A 19,003-nucleotide genomic window follows, 5' to 3' on the forward strand; every position below is an offset into this window, starting at 1 on the left:
CTGGTGTAGATGTTAGTATTTTATAAAGGGGTGAGCCTTGGAGGTCCTGTTTTCTTGAAGGCTTTTTGCAAGGATAATGAGAACCTGTAGGATATAGTTTCTTCATTACAACCCTCTCGCTGGTCAAGGAGGGCTCAGTGTTACTATGGAGAGCTCATGAACTTCTCTGAGCAGCAGTCAGGGAGGAGAAGGGGGAAAGGAAATAGGTTCTAGACAGAGATTAATGCTGTTTTCTTACCTTAACACTTCAAGTTACATATTCAGCATTCAAAGTTCCTCAGTATTAAGCACCAGACTCACAAGTAATCCTGTTGATTTTAATGGAATCACTTGTGGAATGATGTTTTACCTTTCAGTATGAGAAAGGGCCAGATTCTGCCACACTAGAGGTGTGAGGGAACTAACTTCTGATGTGAAATCTGGACCTGTGCAGAGCTGCTGCAGACTTGTGGGCTTCCTCTTCTGACTTGTTCTGGTCTGTGTTGTAGGCACTGCCAGTCTGAGTAGTAGTCTCATTACTGACACAATTCCACAGTGCAAGCTTAAAAATAAATCAGAGGATGATAACAGAGAAATACAGTGTTAGCTCACCTCTACTCTAGATGTAGTTTTATTTCTGGATTTCACCACAAGGTTCACTAATCCAGCTAAACAATTTTGCATAAAATTGGTATTTTGTGAAGAAGCCACTGTAACTCTATCCAGATATCCTCTGTACAGTAGAACCTCAGAGTTGTGAACCACCGGAGTTATAAACTGACCAGGCAACCATACACCTCTTTTGGAACTGGAAGTACTCAATCAGGCAGCAGCAGAGACTCCTCCTCCCCTCTCTCTCCCCATAGGGAGGGAAAATACAGTATAGTACTGTGTTAAACATAAACTACTAAAAAAAAAAGGGGGGGGGGACACTTTTCTTCTGCATAGTAAAGTTTCAAAGGTGTATTCAGTCAACCATAACGTTTTGTTCAAAGTTATAAATGTTTCAGAGTTACAAACAATCTCCATTCTTGAGGTGTTCAGAACTTTGAGGTTCCACTGTATTAGCTTTTTGTTCTTACTGTATCTCTGACAATTACAACAGTTGCCTACGCAGAAAAGTAATAGGAAAATATATTTTTAACTGTGTTTAAATGCAGTTAAGCAGTTGGAAATAAGGTGCATCTCCAAGGTTATCCAGATTTTACAAAAATATGAACACACTCTAATGTATGTGAAGAATACTAGGCTGTACTTTTAAAAGTAGAGTACTAAGATATTTTGGAATATTATGAAATCTGTAATTTTCCCCCCTCTTTCTAGGTGCATTTTACCTGGTCTTTGAATATATGGACCATGACTTGATGGGACTCCTGGAATCTGGCTTGGTTCATTTTAATGAAAATCACATAAAGTCATTTATGAGACAGTTGATGGAGGGATTGGATTACTGCCATAAGAAGAACTTCCTGCACAGAGATATTAAATGTTCAAATATCCTACTAAATAATAGGTATGGATATAACTAACTTCAAAGTGTTCACAAAGTTATAAAGTAACAGCTTAAAGAAGAAACCTTTAATTTAATTCTAGCAATTTGTGTCACTTTCTTCTATCACTAGAAAAATAGACTTTCATTATTGAGGTTGCTTATTGCTACTTTTAAAACTAGCTTCAACTTTGAACCTAGTATCATTCAATTTAGTTTCTGTTCCTTCTGTTTACTCATTACTTTACCTGTGTGGAAACACCAAAATCAGGACTTAGGTTCATCAACCAGCGCTAAGAAATATAATTTTAGAGTTTAATCATAGAATCATAAAATGGAAGAGACCTCTAGGCCATCAGTCTATCCCCCTGTGCTGAGGAATAAAGGACCATGTGGATGCAAAATGTATCATGGCCTGGAATCAGATTCCCCTGATGGGCCACATGCAGGCCGCAGGTTGCCTACCACTGATCTAGACCATCCTTGGCAGATATTTGTCTAATCTGTTGTTAAAAACTTCCAGTGACAGATTCCACAACTTCCCTTGGAAACCTATTCCAATGCTTAACTCTGCTTACAGTTAGAAAGTTTTCCTAATATCTAACCTAAATCTCCCTTTGTGCAGATTAAGCTGATTACCTCTTGTCTTACTTTCAGTGGACACTGAGAACAGTTGATCACTGCCCTCTTTATAACAACCCTTAACATATTTGAAGACTGTTACCAGGTATCACTTCAGGCGTCTTTCCTCAAGATTAAACATACCCAGTTAAACTGACCAATGAGGAAAGGTTATTCTCCTTTTATCATTTCTGTTGCAGTCCTCTGGACACTCCAGTTTATCCACATCTCTCCTAAAGTGTGACACCAGAACTGGACACAGTACTCCGACTGAGGCCTCACCAGTGCCAATTAAAGTGAATCAGTTACCTCCTGTGTCTTGCATCAAACATCCTTGTTATTAAATTCCAGAATTTTGGCCTTTTTCGCATCTGCATCACAGTGTTGACTCATATTCAAGTTTTGATACATTATAACCCCCAGATCGTTTTCAGCAATACTACTGCCTTCCTTGATTTTTCCTTCCTAGGTTTAGTACTTTGAACATATTATTTAATTTCATCTTGTTGATTGCAGACTGATTCTCCAAAATGTCAAGGTCATTTTGAATTCTAATCCTGTCCTCCAAAGTGTTTACAACTTCTCTAAGCTTGATATCATTAGCAGATTTTATAAGCATACTGTCCACTCCATTATCCAAGTCATTAACGAAAATATTGAATAGTACTGGATGCAGAACAGATCCCCGAGGTTCCTCACTTCATACATTCTCCCACTTAGACAGTGAACCGTTGATAACTACTCTTCGAGTATGGGTTTTCAACCAGTATATGCCCACCTTTATAATAGTTTCTCTAGACCACATTTCCCTAGTTTGCTTATGCAAATGTTAAGTTTATTAAAAGTTGTACTAAAATTAAGATAAAACATATATACTGCTTCCCTCCCCATAGTCCACTAAGCCAATAACTCTGTCAAACGAAAAAATTAGCATGGTTTGTCATGATTTGTTCTTGACAAATCTGTGTTGGCTATTATTTATTATCTTATTATCTTCGAGGTGCTTACTAATTGATTCTTTAATAATTTGTTCCACTGTCTTTCCAGGTATTGAAGTTAGGCTGACTGATCTAATTCTCTGGGTCCTCTTTGTTTCCCTTTTTAAAGATAGGTACTCTATTTGTCCTTCTCCAGCCCTCTGGGACATTACCCATCCTCCATGAATTCAGAGATAATTGCTAGATTCCGAGATTGCTTCATCTAGTTCTTTAAGTACCATAAGGTGATTTCATCAGACCGTGTTGACTTGAATACATCTAACTTATCTAAATATTCTTTAACTAGTTGTTTTCCTATTTTGACTTATGTTCCTTCCCTCTTGTTAATATTAAGTGTATTAAGTATCTAGTCTCAATTTTTTTAGTGAAGACTGGTGCAAAATAGGTATTAAATAGTTCAGTCTTCTTGGTGTCTGTTATTAGCCTTCCCTGCTAAGTAGTGGATCTACACTTTCTTCTTTTCCTTGTTCCTAATGTATTTCTAGGACCTTTTCGATCAATAGCCTTTTGTCCCTTGCTTGGTGTAACTCATTTTGTGCCTTAGCCTCTCTGAGTTTTGTCCCTATGTGCTATATTTTTGTTCTCATCCATAGCAATTTGTCCTCTTTTTCACTTCTTGTAGGATTCCTTTTTGATTTGCAGCTCATTAAAGAGCTTCTGATGTAGTGGCTTCTTGGGTATATCTCAATATATTATATTATTATGACTTATCTTGTAGAGCTGGAAGGGACCCCGAAAGGTCATCAAGTCCAGCCCCATGGCTTCACTAGCAGGACCTAGTACTGATTTTTGCCCCAGATCCCTAAGTGGCCTCCTCAAGGATTGAACTCACAACCCTGGGTTTAGCCGGCCAATACTCAAACCACTGAGCTGTCCCTTCCTTTTTTCCTTTCTTTGCATCAGGATAGTTTGCCTTTAATATTTTGTCTCTAATACATTGCCGCTCTTCTGAACTCCTTTTTCCCTCAGATTATTTTCCCATGGGACCCTGACTCCCAGTTCTCTGAGTTTATTGGTCTGCCTTTTTGGTGTCGTTCTCATTCCTTTCTTTCTAAGAATCGTGAAGGCTATCCTTTTGTGATCACTTTCACCCAAATTGTCTTCAATATTCAGAGTCACAGTCGGTTTCTCCCGGTTCACCAGAATGAAATCTAAAATGGCTGCTTCCCGTGGATCCTTCCTTCCTCCTGATACGAGTGGCCCCTAACATATTCCAATAATTGGACATTTTATGTTTTTCTGTATTATTTTTCTAACAGGTATCTGGATAGTTAAAGTCCTCCATTACAGCCAGGTTTTGTGTTTGGATATTTTTGTTAGTTGCATTTGTCATATTAAATTAAAATATGTGAAAGCATAGTTTCTTCTTCGAGTGCTTGCTCGTATCCATTCCAATTAGGTGTGTGCGCGCCGCATACACATCCGTCGGAAGATTTTTACCCTAGCAACACTCGGTGGGTTGGCTGGGCGCCCCCTGGAGTGGTGCTGCTATGGTGCCGGATATATACCCTTGCCGACCCAACTGCCCCTCAGTTCCTTCTTACCGCCCATGTCGGTCGTTGGAATGGTGGAGTGCGGTTTTACTGACCTCCACCTCCCTAGTTACTCGTAGTTCTCTAGTTATTTATGTGTGTATAGTTCAAAGTTATATAGTTTTAGTTAATTTTTATCATTCATAGTTAGTGTATAGTTAGAGGGCTTCGGGGATTAGCCCCTTCCCCGCACCTGGTGCCGGGTTTCAAACCGTGCTTGGCCTGTCATAAGCCGATGCCGACAGGAGATCCACACAACTCTTGTCTTAACTGCCTTGGGGAATCTCACCTAACAGATAAGTGTCGTATTTGCAAGGCTTTTAAGCCGAGAACAAAAAAGGGACTTTCGGCTAAAGCAGCTCCTCATGGAGGCAGCTCTTACTCCCCGCCTTCGGCACCGAGCGCTGGTCAATCGGCGGGCAGAAGCGCCTCCTCGGCACCAGACCACACTGGTACTGCCAAGGCCTTTCGGCACCGGCCATCGCCGGCACCGAATTCGACTCAGCACCGCTCCATCTCTCCGAGGTCGAGAGAGCCTAAGACTCCTGCTGCTTCCGTGCCACCTGCACCGCAGCCAGAGAGCTAGTCTAAGTCAGATCACCTGGCACTGACACCTGCCGCGGCACCGATGACGTTGGCACCATCGATTCCAGTCCCACAAGGGCCGTCAAGTCCAGTGCCTGTCAGCTCCCCGGCACGAGCCGTGGTTGAGCTTACTGTTCCATCCACACCAGAGACGTTCTCAACGGCGAGGGATCTGATTGCCATGACAGAGTCGACGCTGCCTCAACTCTCGGCACCGCCGATGTGGGTAATATAGTCTATCGGCAAGCCTGCCTTGATAAGATCATCCTCTGTCGGCACAGCAGAGCGGCACTGTTCACGATCACGGTCCTGCAGACGTTCTAGGTCCTGTCGGCGCTCCCGCTCCTGACACCGCTTGCAGTCCCGGCACCGTTTTCCTCAGTACAGGTCGCACTCGCGGCACCATTCGGTATCCTGTTCGCTGGCCCGCTACAGCGCACCGTTCCAGCTCCCGGCACCGCTCCAGGCACCGTGACTCCCGTAGCCGCTCCCAATGTCGAGCCTCAAGCTCTCAGTCGACCTCCCGGCACCGCTCCGGTCGCAGGTCCCGATCTCGTTCCCGGTACTGGTCCCCGGTGCCGAGTAGAGCAAGGGTCTGCTAGAGACAGAGACTCTGCCCAGGGCTTTTCAGCCCCTCCATGGCCATCCAGACACGCATCAGTGTCGTCCAACGCGGACAGCTCTTATGCACAGGACCACGATTCTGATGTGTTCACCAGAGTCTTCGAAGAGACCTAGGCCCAGGAACAAGGACCCCATCAGTGGTCTTTCTGGACACCTTGGGCGTACCACCAGGCCCAAGGCATACCAGTAGTTCCGTCCCGCTCTGTCTCATCAGAGCACCGAGTGCTAGAGGTGACGGTTAGCCGTCCCCCTCCCACTGCTACGGAGGAAGCCCCAGTTCACCCACCGGACTCCCAGGTTCCACTGAAACAGGAGGTTGCCCAAGAGCAAGAGACCACACAGGACCCACTCGTTGCCGGCATCTCCTTTTCCTCTTCTCCAGATGAGGCAGTGGCAGGAACATCCTCCTCGGGCCCTCCTCCAATCAACCTGAGAGCCCATCAGGACCTCCTAAGGAGGGTAGCACTCAATATGAACCTCCAGGTGGAGGAGGTCCCGGAGGTAGAGGACTCGGTTGTGGACATGCTATCGGCGGATGCCCCCACTAGAGTGGCCCTACTGTTTATTCGGACCATCCAGGCCAATGCTGACACTATATGGCAGTCTCCAGCCTCTATCCCTCCTGCGGCCAGAGAAGTCGAGCGTAAATATATGGTGCCCTCTAAAAGGTACAAATACTTGTATGTCCATCCTCCTCCCTGCTCACTAATTGTCCAGTCTGTTAATGAGAGGGAATGCCATGGCCAGCAGACGGCAGCCCCGAAATCGAGGGAGGCTAGGCGAATGGACTTACTCGGCCGCAAAGTGTACTCGGCAGGTGCCCCACAGCTCCAGGTGGCAAATCAACAAGCCTTGCTTAGCCGCTATAATTATAACACCTGGTAGGTGGTGGGTAAGTTTACAGAGCTTCTCCCTCAAGACTCCTGCCAAGAGTTCACTGTCCTCTTGGAGGAAGGGAAAAAGGTGGCGAGAACTTCCCTCCAGGCCTTGTTGGATGCAGCCAACTCAGCAGCCAGGACTCTGCCCTTGGGTGTTGCCATGAGGCGCATCTCATGGCTTCAGGTTTCAAGCCTCCCACCGGCGCTGCAGTATACCGTTCAGGACTTGCCATTTGATGGTAAAGACCTCTTCTTGGAAAAGACGGACCCCAGGCTGCAAAGCCCGAAGGACAACAGGGTCATAATGCACTCTCTCGGCATGCATACGCCGGTGACCCAACACAGGCCTTTCCGTCTCCAGCCTCACCGCCCATACTCTGTGCCTAGACAAAGACAGGACTTTGGCAGGCAGCACGGCTGAGGTGGTCACAGACGACCGTCAGGACCTCAAGGGGGCCAAAATCAAGGTCCCTCGAAACCACCATTGGGACCAAAGACAAACTTTTTGAAGGTGCGCCCGAGGGCGGCGTACCAGTTACAGGCCAGGATCCCTCTCCTCCCTTCTCCAACTGTCTCTCCTATTTCCTCCCGGCATTGTCCCAGTTAACTTCAGATCGCTGGATCCTACGCACGGTGGAGTATGGGTACCACCTCCAATTTATTTCAACCACGTGCCCACCCACCTCCAACCCTGTCCCTCTTCAGGGACCCCTCTCACGAGCAATTCCTCTTACAAGAGGTGCAGACGCTCCTCGCCATAGGAGATATAGGAGGTACGATATGGACGAAAGGGGCAAGGGGTTTTACTCCCGTTATTTCCTAATCCCCAAGTCGAAGGGAGGTCTCAGACCTATCCTAGACCTGCGAGGACTCAACCAGTTTATGATAAAGTTGAAGTTCCGCATGGTATCCCTGGGGACCATTATCCGTCCTTGGATCCTGGAGACTGGTATGCCGCCCTCGATATGAAGGACGCGTACTTCACACATCGCCATCTTTCCTCCGCACAGGAGATACCTCCGCTTTGTAGCCAAACCGTCAGCACTTCCAGTTTACGGTCCTGCCGTTTGGCCTTTCTACAGCCCCAAGGGTATTTACAAAGTGTATGGCCGTAGTCGCCGCCTACCTCCGCCGACGTCGGATACACGTTTTTCCGTATCTGGATGATTGGCTCATCCGAGGGGCCTCGAGAACACAAGTCACTCAGCATGTGGGCATCGTCAAGGACCTATTCACACGTCTAGGCCTGATGATCATATATAGAAAAATCCACTCTGGTTCCCACGCAGAGGTTAGACTTCATAGGAGCTATCCTGGACTCCAACTAGCCAGAGCCTGCTTACACAGCCGCGGTTTCAGGCGATGGCAACAATCATCCGAGGTCTACAGAATTTCCCGACGACCTCGGCTCGCACTTGTCTCGGTCTCCTGGGTCACATGGCTGCCTGCATGTTTGTAAACCAAACACGCCAGGCTCCGCCTCCGTCCTCTCCAAGTTTGGCTCAACTCGGTATAAACCGCCTGGGCAGGGACCCAATAGACACAACGATAGTCACCATTCCCGAGCACCCTAGGCTCCCTAGAATGGTGGCTAACTCCCTCCCTGGTGTGTGCAGGGATGCCGTTCCATCCGCCCCAACCCTCAATGTCCCTGACGACGGACGCGTCATCTCTCGCTGGGGTGCTCACCTCGGTCACCTTCGTACTCAAGGCCTTGGTCTTCTCAGGAGCTGGCATTACACATAAATGTCCGAGAACTGAGAGCAGTCCGCCTGGCGTGCCAGGCGTTCCAGCAACAGTAAGGCCGTTGTGTCTCACTGTTTACAGACAACACAACGGCCATGTACTACATAAACAAACAGGGAGGGACACGATCCTCACCCCTTTGTCAGGAGGCCATCCAACTCTGGGACTTTTGCATAGCCCACTTGATAGATAGTGCATAGCCCATTTTTCTCCCAGGCGTTCGGAACACTCTGATGGATCGACTCAGCAGGTCTTTCCTGTCTCACGAGTGGTCGATCTGCCCGGACGTTATTCATTCTGTTTTCCAGAAGTGGGGATTTCCCCACATAGACCTGTTCGCTTCCCGCGAGAACAGGAAATGCCAGATGTTCTGCTCCTTCCAAGGTCTCTCTCTGGGATCGATCTCGGACGCTTTCCTGATGCCATGGAAGAGCCAGCTCCTTTATACCTTCCCACCATTCCTGCTGGTTCACAAGGTCCCTGCTAAAACTCTGCAGGGACAGAGCGCGCATCATCATGATCACTCCAGCGTGGCCCAGGCAGCACTGGTGTACCACGTTGCTCGACCTGTCGATAGCCAACCCAATTACCCTGCCACTCCACCCAGACGTCATAACTCAGGACCACGGCAGACTTCGCCACCCGGACCTGCAGGCCCTTCACCTCACGGCGTGGCTGCTGCGTGGCTAAACCAGTCAGAGTTATGTTGCTCTGCATCAGTACGACAAGTTCTCCTGGATAGCAGGAAACCTTCCACCAGGTCAACGTACCTGGCCAAGTGGAAGCGTTTCTCCAGCTGGTGCGAAACGCATAATCTTACTCCCACTGAGGTCTCGATTCCCTCTATTTTGGACTACCTCTGGTCTCTCAAACAGCAGGGCCTAGCAGTATCATCACTGAAGGTACACTCGGCAGGCATCTCTACCTTCCACCCAGGCGAAGGTGGCCGTTCCGTGTTCTCACAACCTATTGTTTCGAGGTTCCTCAAGGGCTTGGAGCACTTATACCCCCAAGTATGCCACCCAGCCCCGACCTGGGACCTCAACCTGGTTTTAACCAGACTTATGTCTCCCCTATTCGAGCTGTTAGCAACCTGCTCGCTACTATACCTGTCTTGGAAGACAGCTTTTCTCGTAGCCATTACATCGGCCAGATGAGTCTCCGAGCTTAGGGCTCTTATGGTGGATCCGCCTTACACTGTGTTCCGCAAGGATGAGGTGCAGTTGTGACCACACCCGGCATTCCTCCCTAAGGTAGTTTCGGCCTTTCATGTTAACCAGGACATCTTTCTCCCGGTCTTCTTCCCAAAGCCACACTCAATGCGACGGGAAGTGGCAGTTGCACTCCCTGGACATCCGTAGAGCTCTTGCATTTTATATTGAGCAGACAAAACCCTTTCGTAAAACGCCCCAACTCTTTGTCGCGGTAGCAGACCGAATGAAAGACCTACCTGTCTCCTCTCAGAGAATCTCATCTTGGGTGTCGACGTGCATCCGCATTTGTTATGATTTGGCTCATATTTCCCCAAACCACATCACCGCGCATTCTACCAGGGCTCAGGCTTCATCTGCTGCCTTCCTGGCTCGTGTACCTATCCAGGAGATATGTGCGCAGCTTACTGTCCTCGTCCACACCTTGCTTCGCATTATGCTCTGGTTCAACAGTTCAGAGATGATGCACCTTTGGCTCAGCGTTTTGCCATCTGCAACATCTCACTCCACCCCACGCCTAGTTAAGGCTTGGAATACTAATTGAATCGAGTGATGAGCAAGCACTCGAAGAAGAAAAGACGGTTACTACCTCTTGGTAACTGGTTGTTTTCTTCGAGATGTGTGTCATATGCCATTCCAAAACCCACCTTCGCTTTCCACACGTGTCGAGTAGCGCAAGAAGGAACAGGGCGGTGGCCGGCAGGATATATCCAAGCCACCATAGCGGCACACTCTAGGGGCGCCCAGCCAACCCACGAGTGTTGTAGGGTAAATCTTCCTACGAACCGTGCACGTTGGCGCGCACACCTAGGAAATGGATATGGCAACACATCTCGAAGAACAAACAGTTACAAAGGTGAGTAACGTCTTTCTGACCTGGCTTTCTTGACTATTGATCTTATAGTCAAATGTGTGTAGATCATCTATCATTGTTGTATAAATTTACTGAAGACCTCAGCTTTCGAGTATAGAGTACAGTGTTTCGATCTTAAAAAGAAATGCAAGCCAGGTGTGTTCAAACACAATTTTAGGTAAACTGATACTCTTGCCTCACCAAGTGATAACCATGTTTCACACGTTATGTATATAAACATAAGCCTCAGTGCATGTGTGGAACTGCTCAACAGAGTTGGTCAATAAAGGAATTGCCTCACCCCCCCTTGTCTCTCTACATATCTGAATATATGAAATATCTCAGGGTATTATCTACTAAATTAATAGATATAAATAATCCTGGAATATAAATAAACTGATTTATTGTTTGTTTATTGACAGTTAGAAATAAAGGATTATTTTTTTTTAAATCAAACAAACTCTCGGGAAAGCACCATGTCCTTTCTTTTCTATAAGAAACCTATGAATGTCCTTGTAGTGTTAGTCATCCAACTCTCCAGATTGGCATGTATTTCCTGTATGAGCGACAGCATCCTATATGCCTTTGAAAATCACTCTTAAATCCTAACATTCGCCTTTGATACAAATGGAGTGATTTAGTTCGTATGATCTTCCACGACGTTTAAGACCATCGTCGGGCCTTCGTCCCCCTCAGGTGCGGGGAGCCAGGGCGCCCGTCCTTCTAGGCGCGGCCGTTCCACGCCGGTCCCGGTTAACCTGAGGTTAAGCAAATAAGGTCTATGGGCCCTGCGCCCTTAGCAGGGTGGGCACCAAACAGTTGTGCTCGACCCTTTGGCGGGCAGAGACTGTAACAAGTCTAGAGGCCCTAGCCCTTAGCAGGGTGGCACCAAACTCGTGGCTCTGGCCCTCTGGGCAGGGCAGAGCGGAGCAAAGTCTAGCGACCCTGGCCTGCGCGTGCAACAAACAAACTGTAGCAGAGCTGCAGAGGTTCTGGGGAGAGGGGAATTCTGCACCCGCTTACGGGTGCAGGGAATGCAGGCCCACCCACTCCTCTTGCGTTCCAGCCGGGCCCTGGTAGCGGCGAGTTGCGCTAAGGCGGTCAGTGGGATCCGGACTGAAACACACAGGGGATCGTTAGGAGATCCCACCGAAACACACTGACAGTGATCCAGTGGGTCCTGCGGACACCACGGCCATAGGCGTCGGGCCTTCGGTGGCCTGACTTAGTCAGCCGCCCGGCGACTCTCCAACTTCCCCTCCCTGGTACCTGTCCTCCGTCGCGTATAGTCGGCGGGGTCCCAGACCATAGGTTCCGCGGAGACGGGGGGACGCAGCTCTGGCGCTCCTCGGCCAGGGTGTGCAGGTAGTTCAGCTGAGGGTCCTCAGGATACCCGGCACGCGCAGGTCGCGCCAGCGCTCCTTGGATTACTTGGCCCGAGTAGGTCCCAGCCAGCCTCCTCGGATACTTGGCCCGAGGTAGGTCCGGCCAGCGCTCCTCGGGATAGTGAGCACAAGGCAAGCTGGGCTGAGCAGGAGCTCGGGCCTCCACATCTGTACTCTTCGGCGTCCTGGGCTCAACTGAGCTCTGGGCCCTGGCTTTTATACTTCCTGTCCCGCCCCTTGACTTCCGGGGGGGGCGGGAACAGGCGGTATTGGCTCCGCCCACGGAGGTGCCTGCTCTGGCTCTTCCCCCTCAGGTGTGGCGGGTAGCCAGGGCGCCTCCTTACAGAGGTGCTATGCAGATACTTATGATTTAATATTTATTAGCTATCGTTACCAGTAAATAGGCGAATTTACCGAGTAAAAGGTTACTGAAGTGCGAATTAGTAATATCCAGAGCATTAAAGCCAGGCTTAAAATGTACAGAAATGGCAGTCTCCCCTCTTCAAAGTTTTATCAACATAATAAGTACAGTTATGTGTTGTTCGTTGATTATTTTACAAAGTATACCCTGAATGTTCACTAATATTCTTTGAAGTGTATATCTGTATTTGTCAAAAGAAAATACAACGTTTCACAATCCCTTATGGTTTGTTTTTTAAAATTGCATTGGTTAGCATACTTATTAATTGAGATGATGCAGTAATTTGTTATGGTTCTCCTGGGGACTAGTGTGAATTAGTGAAGTTTAAAGCATTTTAAACATCTGTTCGGTTTTTAAATCTGTTAACAAGATTAATCAGTAAAAATTCTTTACTCTTTCCACCAGAGGGCAGATTAAGCTTGCAGACTTCGGGCTTGCTCGACTGTATAGCTCAGAGGAGAGGTAAGATGACCTCGTTCTGTTAAATATATATATTTAAAGCATAGGTCTCTGTGGTTATCAGAGCTAGGGATGTTTTTTTCTGTAGAGGGAAGTTTAAGTCAAATCACATTTTTAATATGGCATCCTCTTCTGATTAAATATCTGAAATGATAGAAATAAAGGTTTGTACTGTGTAGCTATGCAGTGGTTTATGTTGGTATAGTTCAGTTATATTCATGCTTTAATTCAATTTTAGTTGAGATGTCAAAGTATAATAGCTGTGTGTTGATAAACATTTGTCAGGGCATCTAACTAAACAACTAGCATAAAAAGTTGTGAAGCCCCAGAAGGAGGGAGAGAGGTCACCTGATGTGTGCATAGTAGTAAAACCACAAACATAAAACTAAAGTGTAAATGAACGATATGGAGTGGGAAAAAGGAACACCTCTCATCCTGGTTCTTGAAAAGTACAAGTATCCTTTCTGCAATACCAAAGCTATAGTCTCTCCAGAATACCATGTACAAATAACTTTGGGGAGATGAGAATCTGTTTACGCACTTTCCTTTCAGACTTTGAACTTCAGTTAAATATGTGGTGGTCTTTCTCCCTTATTGTTTCATAAATACCATTAGAGAGGCTTACTTCTTGAGTTAAAAGATAATCTCCATTAGCTGTAATAGCACAGATATAGATGATTTTTTTTTAATAAAGAGGTCTGAGTAGTGACATCACAATTAATACTTTCAGTTTTGATATAAACTGACTGGAGATGAAGGATGCAGGTTTACAGTTAGGATGTGGGCTGCCTAAATATTTCAATATTACTCCTGCTTCCATAAATTAACATGCATATTCTGCCTTTTTGGAGCAAACTGGTAAATTAAACATTAATAAGTCACCAGACGGTATTCACCCAAGAGTTCTGAAGGAACTCAAATGTGAAATTGCTGAACTACTAGCTGTGGTATGTAACTTATCGTTTAAATCAGCTTCTGTACCAGATGACTGGAGGACAGCTAATGTGATGCCAATTTTTTAAAAAGGCTCCAGAGGTGATCCTGGCAATTACAGGCCAGTAAGCCCTTTTTCTTTTGAGAAGGCTTTTGATAGCATTCACAGGACCAGCCTACAGCGCACTCTGTGGACCTATGGAATCCCTCTCCATATAATCAATATCAAAAGCTTTTATTTCAACTTTACATGCAATGTTGATCACAGTGAGCTCAGTTTTGAAGTGAGAACAGGAGTATGTCAGGGGTGGGTCATGTCTGCAATCCTCTTCAGCGTTACCATCAATTAGGTAATGAAGCGTACAACAGAAGATATGCCCAGAGGCATTAAATGAACACCTCTGAAGACCTGGACTTCGCAGATAATCTCATTCTCCTATCAAATATCCAACACCATATACAAGAAAAAACAACTCGACACAACACATTCAGCCAGCAAATTGGACTGAAAATCAACTGCAATAAGCCATATCATGACCTTTAATATTGCCTCACCATCACCAGCACAGATAGAGGATTATGTTCTCACCAATGTAGAAACATTCACATGTGTGGACAGTACCATCAGCCAGGACAGTGGAAGAAGCCAGGATATCCAGAACAAAATCAGTGAAGCCAGGAACACCTTCAGGAGCTTAAATACAGTCTGGAAATCATCAACATAAAAAACCAAAACTAAACTCAAGGTTTATCAGAGCTGTGTACTTTCAACGCTACTTTTATAGTGAAGAATGCTGGGGAATGAGGAAGTATGACATGTTCAAACTGTCTTCATTCCATACATTCTGCCTCAGAAAAAGTCTCCATATCTTTTGGCCCAGGACAATCTCAAACCAAGATCTACTGACACAGTGCAGCCAAGAGGATCTGAGCACCATCATTGCCAGGCGGCATTGGAGATGGATTGGTCACGTGCTTCGGATAGAAACTGATTCCATCACAAGAGTAGAATAAGATGGACACCTGAAGGCAAGCGAAAACGAGTCTGCCCGAAAATAACATGTTGAAGAGCTGTGGAAGCCGAGCTGGAAAACCTGGGGCACAGCTGGGGAACCATTAAAAGACTTGAACGAAACAGACGAGTGGAGGAGCTTCGTCGCTTCCCTAAACACCAGAGGCGTAATGGGGAGGAGATGATGATGATGATGAAGCCTGACTTCAAGTACCTGGCAAACTGGTTGAAACTGTAGTAAAGAACAGAATTATCAGACACACAGATGAACATGATTTGTTGGGGAAGAGTCAATCTGGCTCTTGTAAAGGGGAATCTTGCTTCACCAATCTTTGAGGGGGTCAAAACGAGCATGTGGACCAGGGTGATCCAGTGTACTTAGATTTTCAAAAAGCCTCAAGGTCCCTCGTCAAAGACACTTAAGCAAAATAAGCTGTCGTTGGATAAGAGGGAAGGTCCTCTCACGGATCAATAACTGATTAAAAATAGGAAATGAAGGGTAGGAATAAATGGTCAATTTTCAGAATGAAGAGATGTAAATAGTGGTGTCCCCCAGGTGTCTGTACTGGGACCAGTGCTGTTCAACATATTCATAAACGTTCTGGAAGAAGGGGTAAACAGTGAGATGGCAACATTTGCAGATGATACAAAACTACTCCAGATAGTTAAGTCCAAAGCAGACTGCGAAGAGTTGCAAAGGGAGCAACAGAATGGCAAATGAAATTCATTGATAAATGCAAAGTAATGCACATTGGAAAACATAATCCCAACTATACATACAAAATGATGGGGTTTAAATTAGCTGTTACCACTTAAGAACGAGATCTTGGGGTCATTGTGGATAGTTCTCTGAAAACACCCACTCAGTGTGCAGCGGCAGTCAAAAAAGCTAACAATGTTGGGAATCGTTAAGAAAGGAATAGATAGGACAGAAAATATATTGCCTCTGTATAAATCCGTGCTGTGCCTACATCTTGAATACTGCATGCAGATGTGGTCGCCCCATCTCAAAAAAGATATATTGGAAAAGATACAGAAAAGGGCGGCAACAAATGGTTAAAAGTCTGGAACAGCTTCCACATGAGGAGAGATTAATAAAACTGTGACTTTTCAGCTTGGAAAACAGATGACTAGAACAGGGATATGATAGAGGTCTGTAAAATCATGACTGGTCTGGAGAAAGTAAATAAGGAAGTGTTGTTTACTCCTTTTCACAACACAAGAATTAGGGGTCACCAAATGAAATTATTAGGGAGCAGGTTTAAAACAAACAAAAGGAAGAATATTTTCACACAATGCACTGTCAGCCTGTGGAACTCCTTGCCAGAGGGTGTTGTGAAGGCCAAGACTATAACGGGGTTCAGAAAAAACCTAGACAAGTTCATGGAGGATAGGCCTATCAATGGCTATTAGCCAGTATGAGCAGGGGTGGTGTCCCTAGCCTCTGTTTGCCAGAAGCTGAGAATGGGAGACGGCATGGTTACCTGTTCTGCTCATTCCCTCTGGCATTGACCATTGTCAGAAGACAGGATACTGGGCTAGATGGACCTTTGGTCTGACCCAGTATGGCCATTCTTATGTTTTTATGCCTGGTGGTATACCTGGGAAGGGTAAAGTTGACTTCCTGCTCACATTTCCAAAAGAAACACTGGCTAAAATCTAAGTACAGTTCGTTCTTTGTGATATCTCACCCTAAATTAGGGGAGTTTAATTCAAAACTTTTGAGAACAGGTACAAAGACTAAAGAAATTTTAAAATTTTTTGATGCTAGTGTTAAATTGTATTGCTCCACCATGCCTGTATCTGAGCAAATCGCTGCTGAGTGTAATATGGTTTAGTATCTTGTTAAAGGTTTGTACTTCAATGTCGTCTCCTTGTAGTAATTTTCTCTGGCACGAATGGTAATATGCAGAATCTGGTTTCCAAAATTGAAAGTGTACACTTAGCATTATGCCACTTGCACATTGGATAATTGGAACCATAGGACTTCAGTTGCATGTATTATTGGCCATTTGTGCACACAGTTTGATTTGTTCGTGCTTGATTTTGAAAGTGAGGCACAACTGTGTTTTAAGTGTTAAGTTTGTTTGTTGTAGGTGCCAGAACAGTAAACTTGCTCTTGATGGCAATGCCCCTGATTCCAGTGGTTTATGTTGAATAAACAGCCATGCTAATTCAAGAACATACCTTTTTATGAGTTTATTTAATCATATCTAGCGTGTTACAGGAAAATTGCAGGGTTGGATAACTAAGCACCTGCCAGGAAATTTAATGATTTAATGGAGACAATTGCTCTACAGTGAATGGATGCAATCTTACCTCGCAGTTCTTTTCAGAGTGTGCCACACTTGTTTAATTTTTATGTGTAGCTTCCATTACATCATGACACTGTGGCTGCCATTTAGGGATAATAAGGCTGATAAATTGCTCTTTTTATCAATAATTGAAATGCATTGTTGTGGTAAAATTCAGCTTGTTCTTTGGGGGTGGTGAAAAATGTATTTAGAATTAAAAAACAAATTTTATAAGTTAACAGTTGGTTTTAGTATAAACACAAGCAGCATTATTACTTTATATTACCAATAAAAGCAGTATTAAAACTTTTAATTTTTTTAACATAATTGCGTATTAAATTTGGAAGGCTAATTGGAAGCTTGTTAGCAGCTTGGCATCTCATTCCTGATTCAATCTCCTATTGAGTACGTCTTCTCTTCAGTAATAGTAGGATTTAATGAATATTAAGGATTGTGCTGTAACAATTTTTCCACATTTTTACTAACTGAATTACATTTTTTGACAATTGATTTACTGATCTGATTAAACAGTATTTAGAAGGTTTTGGGACCTTGAAGCAGCAGAAGAAATTTCTTAAAGCATTACTTGAGTGCTAGAATCATTGAAATATATTGTGTATCTCATTTATCAAAATTTGAAGTCTGAAAGCAAGCTTTTAAAAAATAAGCTGTATGCACTTGTAATTGTGTGCTTAACTTATGCATGCATAGATCTTGAGTGTACAAAGGGAGGTAATTGTACATGCAAATGAATGATTATGGCCATTTTTTGTACATATTTACCCAACTTTCACTCAGAGTTGTGGTAATTTCACTCACAATTGTGCATCTATCTTTAAAAAAATCACTTCTGAATCCAGCTAGAAGGTGTGACATATTACATAAGAACATATGTGTTGAAACAGGAAGTACTGTCTAGAAATCTTAAACAAGTGAATATTGATAGTTTAGACTTTTTTTGTTACTGAGTTTCTCTAAATACTTGTGAAAAGAATACTCTTTTCTGGAATAAATCTGGCAGATCTGTAGAGGGTGGGGTGAAATTTCCCACAGAAGTCCCATTTTCAAAAGTGACTTAAGAGCCTACGCCATTTATGCACTTCGGAAAATGTTTCCAATAGTGTGTGTGTTTGAAAGTGTGCGTGCTTGTGGGGCTACCAGAGAGGGATTGTTTTAGTGTAAGCTTATCACTTTTATGCCCCCTTCAGTAAATACAGAAGTCCACATTGTAGATCAGTATGTTTAGTTGATTAGACAGTTGCACTGAACATAACAGTGGTGTCATTTGCAGTGTGGAATGTTCACCTGCTATGGAAGGCAGAAATTGCTTGTAATTTCTTTTTATTTAAGCACATATAAGTTATTAAAATACATTACTTTATACCTCTCTGCATTTGCAATTCAAACCTAGTGCTTTATTAAAGATGACGGATGTGAAATGGTGCTTTTTAGTTATCCAAAGACTATACCGGGAAAGTTGGGATATGTAATTTCTGTTGAATTAGATGCTGTCTTGAAAACTGTTAATACTGAAACATTACTATCCACTGTCTAAAATATTGGAATTTCAGCTTTCAAATTGTGTAAAATGTTACAAAACCTCAAGTTACATAATATTAATGGCTAAAATCATACTGGTGATTGGGGTGTGGTGACAGAATGGCTGCATCTATGCTTCTCTCCTTTGGGTGGAGGGGTGGGGGGGCAGAGGTGACTTGAATTTTTTTTCTTTCCACTGTTTAACTCTCTTTTCAGCACTTCAGCAACCAACTCTTTTGTGCCAGTAACTGCACCTAACAGCAGTGGATAGAGAGATTAACTAAAGTCTTATTGCTAAAACGAATAACAATTAAATAGTTAGCAGTATAGGTATTTATCTCTGAAGCCTGATGATATTGTTAGAGCCTCAGGAAGATGGTTGTTTACTTATCTCTCAGATACTGTTTCAGGCTATCCTTTGGTAGATTTAAGTAATAACTTTCC

At 44.6% G+C, this 19,003-nt stretch overlaps 1 protein-coding gene across 1 annotated transcript in view; it reads left to right on the forward strand.

Moving 5' to 3' along the window:
- The window catches only part of CDK13 (cyclin dependent kinase 13), an 80,592-nt gene that overhangs the window by 46,193 nt on the left and 15,396 nt on the right, over positions 1-19,003 (forward strand). Inside the window, exons 9-10 of the mRNA XM_075062001.1 lie at positions 1,303-1,492; positions 12,728-12,784. Of these exons, the coding sequence (XP_074918102.1) occupies positions 1,303-1,492; positions 12,728-12,784 (247 nt within the window). The remainder of the gene's footprint in view (positions 1-1,302; positions 1,493-12,727; positions 12,785-19,003) is intronic.

The sequence above is a fragment of the Chelonoidis abingdonii genome, chromosome 2, assembly GCF_003597395.2.
Source record: "Chelonoidis abingdonii isolate Lonesome George chromosome 2, CheloAbing_2.0, whole genome shotgun sequence".
Lineage (NCBI taxonomy): Eukaryota > Metazoa > Chordata > Testudines > Testudinidae > Chelonoidis > Chelonoidis abingdonii.